Source organism: Orbicella franksi, chromosome 4 (genome assembly GCF_964199315.1).
Source record: "Orbicella franksi chromosome 4, jaOrbFran1.1, whole genome shotgun sequence".
NCBI classification, from domain to species: Eukaryota; Metazoa; Cnidaria; class Anthozoa; order Scleractinia; family Merulinidae; genus Orbicella; species Orbicella franksi.
The window spans coordinates 14,727,394-14,744,113 of NC_138148.1; the positions used below are offsets into that span (position 1 = coordinate 14,727,394).

A 16,720-nucleotide genomic window follows, 5' to 3' on the forward strand; every position below is an offset into this window, starting at 1 on the left:
TTTAAGGCTAGGTGAACTTCTTTGCATAATTGATGAAAATTGAAAAGTCTCTTCATAGAATGAGTACTCGATATATTTCTAACAGTGTTTTTTGTCATTGTTGGTGTCTTCAATTACTTAGCTTTAATAGTTTCCAAATAACACAGAAAGAGGGAAAATCGATGGTTAAACGGACAACCGTTTGCATAACATAATATCCCCTGTCATGTTTTTTGGCTCAATCCCTGTAAAAGGTAGCGCAAAAGTTCTCGCTGTGGACCTTTCGAAGATTAACCCCTAAAATGTATGACAAGCACCTGTTATTTTTATATGAGTCTTCCCCCCGCCCCCCGCGCCCCCCCCCCCCCGGTGAGTGAGTAAAGTTTGCATGCCGTGTAGCGCAACTTCGGCGTGCTCTTACGTACTGAATTCATAGCCGAACTGAATTCATAGCCTGCTGCATTAGCCACCATTGCTTATATTTGTAGCATTTAAAATGGCCTTCAGCAAAGCAAGCGTCTTCCGATCTTCTGATTGATTGAACTTGATGTTTGGAATTACCTCTGTTCTCTTGTCATTGCCACTGCCGGGACAAATTTATTTGGGGTCGGAACAGCGGAAACGCGACGTCTGGACTAGGCCGAATTCCAACCGAGGTCAGATCACGGGATCGATTTCAAACAGTCTTACTCTATTTTTCAAGAAAACTTGCTTCCTTGGTCTGGCTGGATCACGTTAATAAACCTCTTCGTTTCATTTCGTGTATTTAATTAATTCGTTTTCCATCAAGATCAAAATCGAGACGCATGTTAAAATTTACTTTAAAAGACCAGTCTCCTTTCGAATATTTGCAGACTAATGGAGTGTGTATAAATGGGAAAGACAAACCCTGATATGTCTCTATTATAAGCAACTGTCTAAACCTCAATAATCGAGGAATTGGAGCTACCTGAAAATATATCTTACGTGATGCCAGTCATGTAGTACATGTAGCGTGTTTAGTCTATGTGACTTTGAACTTATATTTTGGGCTTTTTCTGTAGTTTTATGTACCTTGCGTGAAATAATGAAACAATGTTGTAATAACCACATGGATCAACTCTCTTTTCGTATATTTCCCACAAAGCATGGCCCACAAATGGAACAAGAACAGACTATAGTGCTCAACAATAGAGTTCTTTGCACATACCGCATTATGCAAATTTGAGAAGAGACTGTCGCGAACTTTTGCATTTTACTTGAGTGAACCGCAATTGCCCAGAACTTTTTTTCCATATTATTATAGTAGAAACAACACTCTTTTGTAGAGTACTTGTTTTAGTTCCATATCGGACATACCAAGATGCGTTTTAATCCCGTAAAACTACGGAATTTTTGCTGTTTTCATAGGGGCTTTAGAAGGCAATTCTTCAATGGTCGACGGAATCCTTCAAAATGCTTAAAAAATTTAAAACTTCCTATTGTTAGATAGAAGAAAAGTAAAGCTCTTATGCTAAGTTTACCGCGAGTTCTAGTTTTGTAAATTGTTTCAATGTGAATACTGAGAACTTTGTCAAATTTCCAGATATTTTTTGCATATTTAACGAGGCAAAAGGCCATATTTTCTTTTTTTGCGAATTTCTCGAAGACTTTAAATTCTAAGAAAATCGGAATAATATTTTCCAAATTGGCTCCCAAAAAGCGTTCTTTAGGCAAAGTTTCAGGATTTTCGATTTTTCTAACCTGGCCAGCCATTCTCGATATTTTCAGTCTGTGACTCTTAATTGACGAGTTCATGACCCTGAGCTTTGAACCTTATATCGTCAGAGAAAAGTGGAAAATACTGCTTCGGCAGTTGATTTTCCTGAATTAGCTTCATCTAGTTGAAAAATAGCACGTAATGCAAGTAAAGAGATTCTGAAGCGTCACTAAATCGCTAAGGTGGTTGATTTACGTTCATCTCAAGTTGTCAATAAATTAGCTATTTCAATGGCTAAATGTTTCATTTGGGCAAAAACCTGAAAAACCATACCTGCCAAACTTCCTTAATGGTGCGTTTACATGGTCCTACTTGTACCAAGCAGTAATTGACAGAGGGTTCTAACTTTTGAGATTTTGGCGGGTTAATCCACAGTATGACCTGCCCCTTCTTTCCCGTCCCCTCCCCCCCCCCAAAAAAAATAGTCTAAGTATTATACACAAAAAGGTAACATATATAAAATCTTGTTCGTAGCATTTATCTAAAATCTTTCTTTTGTTCAGAGGAATTTGGAAACAAATCGCTCAGAAGTGTGAAGATGAAATTGCGGTCGGAGTTGCACGTTTGAAGTTTCCTATTAAAGTGCGAAGATAGTAAATGGTTTGAACCCAGGAGTATCAGAAGTTCATATAGTGTGTTCGTCCGGGTGAGTGTAGTTCTGAAAAGAACTGTTGTTGGTGACTGACGTTTCGACAACCTGAGCGGAAGTCATTTTCAGAGTCAAGTGAATAGTGTTTGTCAGTCGATGAGGTTATAAGTCTGGTCCGTTGAACGTGATTGGCTGATCCGTCTACTTTAGGTTAAGCTTGGTCCGTGTATTGTTAAGTTGGTCTGTTAGAAGTCCGTTTGTCGGTTTCATTTCTGTGATGGATAAGTCGTTTGTAAGGCGCCGGTAGTTGTTGACATCTGTTAAGAGGCGTTTGCATGGAGTTGCAAACTGTTCCAAACAGTTGCATGGAACAGCCATGGGGTCGCCTGTTTCTGTCATTGTCGCAGAAATTGTGATGCAACACGTGGAGGAACGCACCCTTGCAACTTGCCCACAAACGATACCGCTTTGGTTATGCCATGTTGACGACACCTTTACCACCGTTCACAAACACGAAATTGACGATTTTTATGACCACCTAAACGAACAGAACGCCGACATCCAGTTTACTAAAGAGATCGAAGAAAATGGAAAACTTACTTTTCTAGACTGTTTGGTAAGCCGCGAAAACAACGAACTACGAACGACAGTGTACAGAAAACCGACGCATACCAACGGATTACTTGACGAATCATCCTACAACCCGACTTCACACAAAGCCACGACTATAAAGACTGACGAGACGAGCGCAACTAGTTTGACACAGCGGACAGCTTACGTGACGAAAACAGATACCTTGAACGTGTTTTTCACAAAAACAACTACAACGCTGACTTTGTTAGACGAAACATTTACTGACCTACTGAAGCTTGGTCCGTATATTGTTGTACGTGTGTTTACTTGTGTATAAGGCTAACTCATGTGTAAGCCAACCCCCCATTCTCAAGGTAAAAAATCGGATTTTTCATCATTTCTGGTTAAAGTAGTGAAATTCAGTCCCATAGAAATTTCCCAAAAAAGTTAATCATTTCTTCCTAAGAATATACTGAAAACACGGTAAATTAAACAAAGCAGAGCAAAATGTAATCATGTGCTGTGAAGTTTATTAGGACTTGTTTATATCATCACAATTTAAACACATACGAGCACTTTGATTTACTAGAGAAGTATTTTACGATATTTGGAAGTACCGGTAAATCGCATTGCATTTAACTAACCTTTATCTGAATGTTGAGTTTGAAAGGAGATTTAGAAGACCAGAGGAATGCCGAAGAGCTTCGAAGGATCGCTTAATGAAAACACCGCCATCTTGGAAAACTTGGTACCCAACTACGAATTTGAGGAGTACTGGAAACTAACATAACTGCACGTGCTTTCCAAAGTTTGCGTGTGCGAGGCAATAGAGAAAAAAGAAAGAAAGAACAGGGCAGGGCAGGGAAGAAAATAAAGAGAATAAATAAAGACACATTTAATTCGTTGTTGGTCTTTGACTTTTGTTAACTTAGTGGCTCCTAAAGGAGCCGTTTGTAGAGTAAGCAAAGTCCCCGCTCACTCGAAGCCAGCGAATTCTTCATCATCGCTGTCGCCAAACAAGTTCTGCCACTCTCCTGATGTTAGGTGGTCTGCATACACTCCGTCTTCATCCTCATCATCAACAGGAGTGGTAGGTACATCTTCGGTTTCCTCCCAGAGAATTTGGTCCTCTGTGCCATCCATCGAATTGGAAATGCCGCACTTCTCGAAGGATCGGGCAGGCATCTCGGCCGGAAGACTACGCCAGGCATTCAGGACCCACGAACATACAGTGGGAAGCGATGCTGCTCTCATGTTTCCAGCAGGAAAGTCAAGATCTTCTGGAAGCTTTTGGGCAATCTTCGTCTTCTGTCGAAGAGCAAGATTCTTCCGTCGAAGGAACTTCGTACACCAGCAGTTGGAAGCCAGGAACCCGGTTATCTGCAATTCAGCGGCCACTGCCTTCGCCTTGATGACTACCATGTTGCGGGTGACAATGTAGCCACTCTGCCTTTGCTCTTCAATCCAATGGAGAAGCTTGTCTTCTAACTCAGCTCACTGGCACGGTTTCCGCGGTTGCTGCATTTGTTCTTCAACAGCATTTACCAGGTCACTAAGCTACTGTAATCGTTCGATGAAAACGAAAGTTCAGCACCGTAAACACCAGCGAAGCTTTAAGAAAAATGTCTGCTCTACAGATCAAAAGACACAATAGAAATCATCTCCAGTAGGTCTGCGTTTAAACCACTTAACATTTATAATTTCACACTTTTTTGTTGACGAAAAATGTGCCGAAAACTGGCAAAACTCAAGTACAGTTAGAACTGGTTTTGTAAACTCGGTTTTCCTAACGGACTTCAGGCAATTGTTATGCTAATTTCTTGGATTGCTTGGTCAGGTCTTTGTGTATGACTCGTGGATAAATCGAGGGGGATTTTTTGGGATGATTTTTTGGTCATGAAAGGTCGAGTTATACACGAGTAAATACGGTATACACATGAAAAAAAGTCGAACTCATATTTCTTTTTTTCCATCAGTGCGTTGAAACTCGAAAACAAGTTACAAGCCCAAACTTTTGCCAAGTAACAGATAGTGGCAAAACATCTTGGAGATCTGAATAAAAGAAGCACAATGAATTTTGAAGTATTCCGTGAGCTTTGTCGAAAAAATAGCGGGCAATTTTTATCAGTGTTTCTTCAATACATCATTCAAAACCAAATTCTTTTTATCTAAATGATTGCTATACCTGTTTACTTTCACTTAATTATTGTCCCTTTTGATGGTTTTAGGCAACATTTAAAAATTATTTAGGGGTATCACGCAGACTGAACAAAATAGGGCGATTGGACAATTGCATATGAAAAGAAGATGGAATATTCATCAAACTAAATTGAACTGAACAGCCTTGATGTTCGAGATTGGTGATACCATAACACAACAACAATAACAACAACAACAGCAACTTTTTATTATGACTCGCATATTTACAATTTTACAGAAATATTTACACATTAAGTTAAAAAGCTTGACAGTAGCAACAGCGCAAACCCGCACGTAGCCTGGGCTAATCTAGGCGGGCCACATCTACATATATGTTAGACCATTAATACATAGATAAGATTGTTATGCAACTACTTATAGAAGGATTTACAAAACCATTTAATACAAGTACATTTACATATTTTGATTGACGCTAGGAGCTATGATTTACTAGAGATAAACTAAACTATGAGTTGGAATTAATCAGGAACTAAATTTAGGAACTTGAGTCAGGGTGTCGACTTCAAGATAGTCATCCCTATCTGAAAGAGTCTCAAATAAAAATCTATGAATTTTTTACTTAAAGATTGGTTTAGATAAATCTCTCCAGTCTGGAGAAATTTTATTCCATAATATTGCTCCAGTTCTCGAAAAAGGGTGTTTGAAAATTTCCGACTCAACTTCTCTCCGAAGATAATACCACGCCTATGATGTGTTACGCGGTTGACGTAATTTTGGGAGCAAGAAGGGGGAATATAATTTACATTCTAAGCACTGTTTATTTCCACGGTAAGACCTACCTACATAATCCTGACCAATAACAGAGCTTGTCATAAACTCTTTTCCAAACCGGATTTGAAAAACGTCGGCTTTGTGTTTTAGTGTAGAAGGAAAACATTTTGACGACAGGGGTTTTAGGAAACGATGACGCATGCGTTTAGCCCTAAATCTCAAGGGTGCACTCAAGGTTTTCTGCGGCCATTGATTGTTGCGTTTTCAAAACGTCTGATGCATTTTTGAAGTGCAAATGCCCTTTTTAAATTTCTGAAGTATAGGGAGAATGGGGCCCTAGTGTGTAAAAGTTGTTCGGAGATCCATTACCAGTATAGGTCAGTAAACAAATGGTTAATCAGTGATTGCGGTCCAACCACGGGCATGAAGAAAATTAGGCTTGATCCCTATCGTTGGTAAGGGTAGGACAAAAGTTAGTGGGACCAAGAAATTAAATATCATAACAAAAAACAAGTGTAATGTATCTCGAGGGGTAGGAGGCAGTACAAGCTTGATCTAGAAAAACAACTCGAGCACGTTATCATGACGGGACTTGAGCCAGAGACATACTCGGCCTTATTAACTATTCTCCCTGTCTATGGAAAGTAGAAACAATCACAAAACTTTGTCCATTCTGTAAGGTATTGCATGGGCACTTTTCTGTGGATACTCGAAAATTAAGACCTCTAAAACAACGAGCAGCTCAATCTCATTCAGAAAATTTCCTAAAATCGAGGAGATATTTATCCAGACTATTCATTCAAAGAAGGGGGAGGTGGAGAGGGCAAAAAGAGACAAGGTCCGGCGATAAGAGAATGTTAAGGTGACTTATGTTGTAGCTAAAAGTCTCTAATGGAAAAACGAAATAAACACTCTAGGATAAGCAGCAGTCCCTAGTGGAAATAAGCTTGTCAGATTTAAAGATGACTTTCAGGCTTACAAACCGTGTTTGCAACACATTTTCTCTATCTAAGGACACTGAATAAAGAAAGGTTTAGCCAGAAGGTTATTCTTTCCGATTACAATATCGCAATTTGTATGTTTGTTATGTCAAAGGCTCCTCCATGGGAAAGCTTTTTTACCCTTTAAAATGCTTCTTGGATCAACACCGTAACCACGGAATGTAGAGAGGACAATACATTGGCGTGTGTACGAGCTTTGAAATATCTCTTCCAGTGTTGAATTCGATATCTCACGGGTGAGATGTCTCGGATGTAGTTCCGTATGAATTTTACAAGTGGTGAATTTCCAGTAAAACACTCATTTCTACATGTACCTCAATCATTTATCATTGCGAGCTAACAATTACACAATTTTCATTCATCATTGATCAATGTGGATAAACACCTCCATGTCAAGAAGTAAATAAAGTGTCAAAAAAACAAACCATCTGAGAAAAGGAACAAATGACTTAATAACAAATGGTAAAGATGAAGGTCAAACCAATGTGGGTTTTTGTATTTAGAATTTTTGGTTTCCTAGTCCCTTCCTCTTCACCCAGAGGATATTATAGCCTGTTGTCTTTGGTGAAAATCCTTGAATGGACTAGTAGTATGTCACCCTCATAAAAGTTTCAGTTTCAGTAGGAAAGTTTCCTTCCCTCACTGAAATCAAATTACCATCATCAGAAAAAACCGGCGACAACTAAAGCAAAGATGTTAGGTTTTGTATCCCCATACAACACCAAATAAAATTTCATCAAAATTCAGATAAAAAAGGTGACAACGCAGGCTCTTGGGTAGTAAGCACAAATGACTCAATCATTGTCTTAGGACATTGAATGCTGCAGGACTCAACTAATTAAACATGCATCTCCACAAACATGTACATCAGGAGTCAGCATCTCAGACTTATCCTTAATCCTAGGATAGTGTATGCTGCAGAACTGAACTGAAGTTATCTGTGAGAAGAGGGCACTCTCAAACACATACATTCAGGAGCCAACACGACCCACATATCCCTTGGTAATATATGAAATTACACATTGAAAAGTTTTTCAAGCATACATGGTAAGAAGAAAGTCCAAAAAAAAAAAATGGATCGTTGTTACAGGCAATCTCATAAAATTTGTCCTAAGGGCAAACACTCTGGATTTCAATGCATGCAACAGAAGCAAGCAAGTGTCAACTCACAAAACTCCTTAAGATCGCCACTACTAACCAGCTTTTGCTTTTCAAAGGCCAGCTGTATGAACAAATCGATGGTGTGGCTATGGGTTCATTCCTTGGCCCTCTAATGGCCAATGTCTTCCTCTGAGATCTTGAAGACAAGCTTACTCGCGATCGTGTGATGCCCACATTATACAAGAGATATGTTGATGATACCTTGGCCAGAATGCCCAGCAATGACGCTGCAGTTTATTTTCCCACTACTCTTAATAGTTTCCACCCCACCTTCCCCGTCTTTTACGATGGAGCTTCCTGTTGATAACAACATCTCCTTTATCGGCATTGGAATAATCAAGAAACAAACAAAGATCGACTCACTAGTATATATAGAAAGCCGACAAACACAAAAAGTGTCACAGTTGCATATATCATAATGTAACTTACGATACTAACTTCATATACCAAAGTATTATTATCTACTGAACAATTTCTTTACTGAAAATTTTGTAATTACATATTTTACAGCTACGGGCATTTATGTCGGTATTAAACTTTGCAGTAAAGTAGTTATAATTATTATTAAAGCTACAAAACCAAACCCAGTAAGCTGGAAAATTTAAAACAGTATGAAAGAAAACAACAGTATATGACTGCATGGCTTTATAATTTTAGAGATCGTTGTGATAATTATAATAAATAGAATTAAACCTATGTTGGGGTGTGTCAACAATAATAAAAGAGTCAAACTGGTATATTAGAGACAATTTACAAGACATTAAACAAGTTAACAAGGAAGAAAATTCTAAACTAAGGGCCCAATCTTGTATTCTAGAAATGTACATGTAGATGAAATATATCGGGATTAATTAGTAGAGATGATATATTTATGTGTATGTAAAACATTTTTACAAGCTGGTAATATCTATATAAATGGTTAATTGCATGTTCACTGAAGGCCTCACCTTGTGAGTGTACATGTAACTAAAGTTGTTATTTTCTTGACAAGTATTAATTGCATATTGTAAATAATTAATGATATATCTTGTATTATCAATCAGAAGTTGGTCTCTTTTTGGCACAAGAGATTAAGGCCTAGTTGGTAACTGGAACATTGTTAACTGGTCAGCTATTTGTAACACACAATACTTGCATCTTCCTCATGCCGACAGTTGTTCGATCCCCAATCATTATGTGGACAGTCAAGCAAGGAGGCCTCTCCTCCCTGACACTGAACATCATCTAGCCAGATACGATCAGAACCCTCACCATATGCTGCACAGCAAGGAGCTGATAAGGCGCCAGAGTACCCAAGCTGACGGCAAAGCACACTGGGATCACTAGTGTGCCAGTAATCATCACAAACTGTACCCCAAGTCTCATTGTAGTAAACCTCAACACGGCCATGGCTAGCCCCACCATCAACTAAGCGAACTGAAGACATTCCATAAGAACACTGGACACTAGCATCATTGCTATGAGTGCAGTTATTGTTTCCCCATCCATCATGACTGCATTCATCAAGAAAAGATTCGCTCCCTGTGCATGCTACACCAGCCATCCATATGGGTCCAGTTCCTTCACCATAAGAAGCACCTCCATGTGCCTGGGTAGCCTGTGGGAAACCCAGTTGCTTGCATACTATGTCTGCATCATTAATATCCCAACCATCACTACATATTGTGCCCCATTGGTTGCTGTGAAATATTTCCACCCTACCAGTCAATGGCGTGTCACTATCCATGAGACGAATGGTGCCATTGGTAACACCTGGTGACCAGAACAATAGAATGGTAATCAACGTAGTAGGGGAATATGAAGTGTAAATACACAGTAACACATATCTGATCATGACGAGACCAAAAAAACTGTAAAAACAAGAAATAGAATAGGGAATACTTCCCATTCATGTTTAGTGAACTTAAGATTTCAACAGTACATGTTTTGTTGTACTCTGAACCACGTTATATGCTGTAACTGGACTCTGTCTTAATCTTTGATGGCAGGTTTGGTTGCTGTCCCACAGGAATTTGTAATTTTCTCAGAAAAAGGGTGAAGTTAAATAGATTGTTCCTGCTTATTTTCAGACTCAGTCCAAAGTGAGGTCAAATGATTTCACCCTTTGGAATTTAACTACCACTTAATTTCTATTTACTTGTAATCATAATTTTTGTGGTCCAGATAACTGGTGTGAGAATTTACAAGTAGATCAAGAAATGATACTCAAACCCCCATTTCCCCAAATTTCTGCTCTTTTGACACTCTTTTCTGAAAGTTAAAAGTTAAATACAAATTATGAAAGCTCTGTAAGAAGTGAAATGTTTTATTTTGGTGGCAAAAAATTTAACGGTGATCTTTACTTCCTAGTTATTTCTCATTTCCACTCTCCTCAGAGTTCATTGAGATGTTTCATGTTTGAGGTGAAAGGGAAAGCCTGGATTTTAAACTGTCGTTTTAGTAGCTTTTTCGACAAATGTTGACATCGCTGATGATGAAAGCAGGATGGCAATAGAGTCCTAAAGTGTGACGTCACAAAAGAATAAATTTGAGAAATTATGGGATTTGGCGCCATTTTCGAATAGAGCGTCCTTAAAAAAGGGTCCTTGCCAAATATTACCTCTTAATTGTAATTCCCAGCCGAAATATAAAGGATGAAAATTTGGTACAGCCCCATATAAATCCCTCTAATTTTGAGTCAGTTCTAAACTGAAGGAACTGAAACAAATTTTAAAGGGTTTGTATGGGATGCTATCAAACTTTGATCCCTTATATCTCTATCGGGAATTGCAATTCAGAGCTAATTTTTGGGATGAGGGCATCTTTTAGGATCCTCTGTAAGAATATGACATCATATCCCATAATTTCAAAAATTATATTTTTGTGACGTCATCACTTTAGGACTCTACGGATATTCTCTTTAAGCCTCGGGTCGAAGCAACGGAACAGATGACACAAAACTGGACATTTTGCAATCCAAGAATCAACGAGAGCACAAAATCACGTCTAACGTGACATGTATGCAGTAGTTATTTCTTGTTTGCATTCTATTTTACGCCTGAAAACATCAGTGTAGGGAACTTAAGCGATGAATCTTCTGCCGCATTTTTTTGATATTGTGAGAATGCCACAAAATGTAGCTCTGAAAATATATGAAAGAAATATCTCAAGTGCTTCTTTTCGGCAAATTTATACTGGAAATTGATAGGAAAATACTTAGGTAGATATTTCTTGTTGATGTCGAGTTAGGTTAAGACAGAAAAATGGCTTTTGCGTTTTAGTGGATATTCATAAAATGGCCAAAAGTCATAAAGTCCCATGTACCAGTGAACAGTATGCCAGCACAGAAAAAATATTGAAGTCTCCAAACATTTTATGGCTGTTTTGAGAACTTTAGTGATTGTTCTCAGTAGTAAAGGACGTTAATTTGAGCAGTAACCAATCAGGAGCCAGGGATTGTACCACGTGACCTAAAAATTCCCATACATTCTTTTAAATTTGAAAATCCAAGATGGCGCCCAGGTGTAAAAACATGGCGGCCGTGACGTCACAGTTCGCGCATGCGCAAAATAAAGACGAGATACAGGAAGTGAAATTTCAAGAATTTTATTTACACATTTTTAGATTACATGGGTGAGTATCCGTACGGAAACGATTTGAAAGTGTTCGTGTCTACGACGCGTTTGTCGAAGACGAGTCCGTAGCGTTTAGTACGTGTGATGACTTTGAGATGTTTGGTAGCTGGGTTTCTGTAGAAGAAGTTGGGGTTGACGACATCGATGTTGCGTCGTTCACCGTCCTCAAGAGGTTGTCTGAGTTCGTCGAGTAGATTTTGTTCCATGACGTCGTAATTGAGTTGTTGTGCTCCTCGTACATTGAGTGAGAAGCCTCGGACTTTGCAGCAGACTTTGCCTTGGTGAGTTTTGTACCCGTAATTCTTGGGGCCAGCGGAGGTGAAAGTGGTAATGAAGTCACCGTCGTCGAGTTCGTTGGTCATCTCACCCAGGTAATCGCCTAGCGGAACGTCGGCTTGACCTGGTTTGTGCGAGTAGATGACGGAATCGGTGTCAAAGTAGAGGACTTGTTGTTTTAATTGTTCCAGGTAGCTGTATAATTTGAGTCGAGCCCAACAGGTGGTGAAAGCGGCGACGAAGATGTTGATTCGTCCGTTATCGGGTTGATTCTCTTTGAGTTCGGCGTGGACGACCTCTAACGCTTCGTCGTTGGCAATTCTGACTTGTTGTATGTCGTTGAAGTGATTGGAAACGATGGCAAAGAGGTGCGCTGCGGTGTAGACGACTTCGGTAGTGGGTTTGTGTAGGTTTTCACCGAACTTGCCCCAGAAGGAGTTGAGCATGAGTTTGGCGGTGGCTTTGCGTCCTGGATTTTTCTGGATCATGGTCGGATCGAGAGCGATGCCTTCTTTCTGGTGGTATTGTTGCACGTAACGTGTCTTGTCTTCAGGGGTGTGACACCAGTTGGGGTAGCCAGCGGATTCCTGTTTGATTTTTAGCCAGGTGTTCACGTAATCGGCGAAGAGTCCTGTACGGCGTTGTTCTGGTGGGAAATGGTGGACTTCGTGGATCTTGATGAGCGTGTATCCCATGGCAACGGCTTTCTCGATTTCTGGTGTGCACCAGGTCCCTCGTAGCGTGCGTTGCTCTACCGTGTGAGAGCATCGATGCGATTTCTCAAGGAGGGGTTTGTTCATTTCGTGTTCCACGCACGAGTGGCAGAGTGGGAAGGTGAGTTTTTTCTCGTGCCGAAAAGGTAGAACGGGGTGGTAAAGTTCGTGAGGTGGAAGTATGTCCACTTTGGCCATACCGAAGTAGTGATGGATGTCTTGGTCGTCGGGGTTGACGATGACTTGCGGGTGTCCTATGGGGTATTCGCCTTCCTTGTTGACCCAGGGGTAGAGCGACGTCACGTCGACGTACTTGGTTTTTTCTCCTCGTGCCACGTCGGTCACGTGATGCAGTTTGACAGCGTTCGTGCGTCCTCCGAAGAAAGCGTCTCGGGGTTCGAGCGGATGGACGATTTCGAACGTGTCTAGGAACCGACGTAGATCAGGGTCGGTTTTGACTTCTAGGGTCCAGTCGCATTCCCACTTGACGCAGAGCTGGTAACCTTGGCGACTGAGAAGGTCGTGTTTGCGGAGTGTGGCCTCGTAGACTTCCTGCATGGTGCGATCGGCGTGACAGATGGGATATCGGTCTCGATGGGTCGGGAAACAGCGAGGACACCCGTGCCATAGACATCCGTGGAATTCGTAGACGGTTCGAGTGGTCGGATCGTATCCGTCCACGAGCTGATTGGCTAGTCGTACTTCGCCGCCGTTTCGTACCGTGAGGATACGATCACCTCGACCCGTGCGTTGCAACGAGTGTTCTTGCCATGCTAGCCATTTCAGGGCTTCGATGGACTGATTGGATCGGGCCCCGTGCCATCCTCGCGGGGGTCTGGAGGCGATGGTGTTGAGCGGGACGAGTTTCTTGCGCCAGAATCGGTTGCATGCGGAGGCGATGGTGACGCATTTCTCCATGGGATCAAAGTCGGCTTTTTGTTTGAATTCTTGTCGGAACTTTTGACAACCCGCTTTGAGGAGTTTGACGTCCGACTCGCAGTAGGCTTCCATTTCTTCCCTTAGTACGAAATGGTAGTCGTTGTCGACTTTCTCTTGGTACCACTGTTCGAACTCGGCTTTCTTTTTGGCGGACATGCCGTCGGGATCGTACATGTCTCTCGGAGGCATGGGTCCTTCGTACGCTTGGTTTTCTAGGGTGTTGAATTTGTGCGGGAAGAATCCTTTACGCAGTTCTGTGATTCCGAAGGTGGCGGGAAAGTTGGCCAGCGGGAACGGGAGGAAGCACAGGGAATCTTTGAAAGTCAGTCTGTCGGATTTTAGGGACAGTATCTTGGTCCCTACAGGGATTTGGTCAGTGACTTCTCGATGCGCAGCGTAACAGTGTTGTAAGATGAACATCCCGTCGTAGCCTTTTAGATTGTGAAAGATGACGATGACGTTCCGATCCTTATTGTCCTGGTCGACGGTGAGGTATTCGAGGTGCTCGAACATGTCGGCGGTGCAGTTGCGTCCGTAGAAGGAGTAGCATATCTCATCTTCGTCGTTTTCCAGGCAGAGTAGAATGGGTGTCTGATTCCCTTCGGCGTCGGTGATGGCTTCGTAGTCGCAGTACACTTGAAGGGGAGGGTCTTTGTCTACCCAGACGCTTGTGTCTGGATCGTCGGGTCCGGGTTCTTCGAAGGGTCGCCCGTTGACTTGGTCGCGCGGCACGCGTATCCTTTCGGGCTCGTCTTCGTCTTCGGGGATGCGTTGGATGTAACATCGGTGCGTCTCCAGATAGACTTGTTTTTCACAGATGCGGCATTCGCCCCATCCGCACTTGTGACCACGGGTACGCACTCCTCGCTTGTTCTTGTGTTTAAGCTCGTAGACGTGGCAGCACTTCTCACACTTTTTGTAAGTGTTGCAGATGGAGGGGGTGTTGAGACTCTGCCGTTGCAAGTGGTCGTTGTAGCATCGGTCTCCGAAGAATTGTCTGTGACACAATCGGCAGATCTCGGTGGGTTCGGGAAACTTTCCGCGTGCTAGGGGTCGTTTTTTCTCGATGAAATCGGGGCAGTCTTTTCGTTTGCAGGCGGGGCACCATTGACCGAGGCAGGGATGATGATGAAAGTCGTCGTGATCGTAGCCTCGATTGCATTCGTCGCAGAAGTAGGATTTGCCGAGGAATCCCTTAAACGAATTGCATCCGTCGTAGTGATCGTCTTCTTTGATGAGACGAATGATCTTGGTCGAGGGTTCGGGTCCCACGTAGATGATCATGTGTGGTGGGTCGATGGACATGACCTTGAGCTGGTAGCCAGGTAAGGCGGTCTGAAACTTTTGCAGTTCGTGAATGCCGCAAGGTCCTTCGGGAACGTTGGCTCGACGGTGTAGGTCTTTGGCCAATCGCTCTTGGACAGGACAACCCTGTTTGAGATTGTGGTAATCTAGGTCACGCGTATTCATGTCGGCGTCTACCAGGGCTTTCATGGTGACGATGGCCCGGGCGCAGCAGAGAGTGTCTTTGTTTTGGATGGCCACGCGCGACCGTTTGACGATGTGCCGCACGGCGGCGCAACTCGGTCTGTATCGTTTTTTTCCACTGCCACGACCTGGGGTACGTATGAAAGTGGTTTCCATGGTAAATGTGTCGTCGGGGGTGAATTCTTCGTTGGAGTTCAGTTTGGCTGCGAGAGACTGGAGATAAGTGTCTAGTCTTTCACTCCCTTCTTCGAATTCTCTCACGGTGAAGGTGGTGGATTGAAAGGCGTGCGTGAAGGCACGGGACTGCATGGTGAAATGTACCGTGGAGTTGGGTGTCAGGGTATTATCCTGAGCGATTTGTTTCTCGATGGATCGTTGAAGGGCACGAGTCAATTCTTGACCTAGATTGTCCCTTGGATTCAAGTCTCTGTGTTGTCTGAGCGTGGCTTCGAATCGTTGTTTGTGGAGGACGTTTCTCCAGTTACGTCGAGCGCCTATGGGTCTTAATTCGAATTCTAGAGGTGGTCTTGCGCTACCACCACCTGATTGGATCATCACCGTGTCGAGAGCCGGATCAAAGATCCAGTCGTCATCGTCGTCGAAGGGGAAGGCTTCGTCGTGGGTTCGTCTGTTCTGCGAAGACATGAACGAGACAAAAAATGTCACCAACATCGCTTTTTTATTTTTACACTAACCAATCATGATACATGAGCATATGAACGTCTAACTTTGATTTTTTATTACTTACATGATTTAAGGCGTTTCTTAAACTGATTCCTAGATAGACTTTCTTTTTCTCGTTACGAATGTTGACATAATGCCCATAGTAAGACGTGTGATAAGGTCTACTACCGTACAATAATCTACAAACACTTAGTTGACATTTCCTCATGCGTATTTCTATGTGTCCGTAACCCCATTGGCGTTTCAGCTCGCCATAATCTAAGATTACTCTGTTAAGTAGACTCAAAAGTTTATTGTTCCTTCGATCGCGTATACACTGCCAGGTTGCCAAGTCAATCACGTAACACTTTAGTTCTTCTGGTAGTCTATCCCAGTAACTCTGTAAGAGAGTGGTTACTTAGTTAATCCATAAAATTCAGCGTGTTGAATTTCATAAAAGGTAGGATAAATAAAAGTCTTTTCTATGGGGATGCGTTTCTTGGCACCTTTTATATGGTAACCTAAATACGTTTCTCTAGGTTTGTCGTAAACGTCAATGTAACAACCTATTATTTTAGTGTCTCTGAATCTGTCTTCTTTCTTCTTTTTGATACAACATCCTGCATCGCATAGAACCCTGACAATCTTAATGTGTCCTATTCCCCATTGTTCTTTCATTTTGCCGTATTGTATTATTTCACGGAGAAGACGCCGTAACTTTTTGTTTCTTCTGCGCTCGAGTAGGATTTGATTCCTGGTTAGACGCATGATGTAGTCCTGCAGTTCTGGAGGAAGCCAATCCCAGTAACTCTAAAATAAAAGTCTTTTGACGTCATCGATTCTGTAATAGGCATGATTAAGTCCGTACCCTAGAAATACTTCGTACTTGTGTTGGGTTGTGTCGTGTTCGAGCGTATAGAATCCATACACGACCATGTGCTTATTTTTCGTTCCGGGAACTTTTCCTTTGGGGCAATGCTTTAACAGACACGTCTCTAGTTTGACTTTGATTGGTCCTAACCCCCATGCTGCGCGTACATTTGCGAAGGCGTGTA

At 41.9% G+C, this 16,720-nt stretch overlaps 1 protein-coding gene across 1 annotated transcript in view; it reads right to left on the reverse strand.

The window, feature by feature from the left end:
• Nucleotides 1–8,944: 8,944 nt before the first annotated feature.
• Nucleotides 8,945–16,720, reverse strand: part of LOC145483533 (scavenger receptor cysteine-rich type 1 protein M130-like) — a 29,886-nt gene continuing 22,110 nt past the window's right edge. Inside the window, exon 2 of the mRNA XM_081462062.1 lies at nt 8,945–9,724. Coding sequence (XP_081318188.1) covers nt 9,084–9,724 — 641 coding nt within the window. The 3' untranslated portion in view covers nt 8,945–9,083. The remainder of the gene's footprint in view (nt 9,725–16,720) is intronic.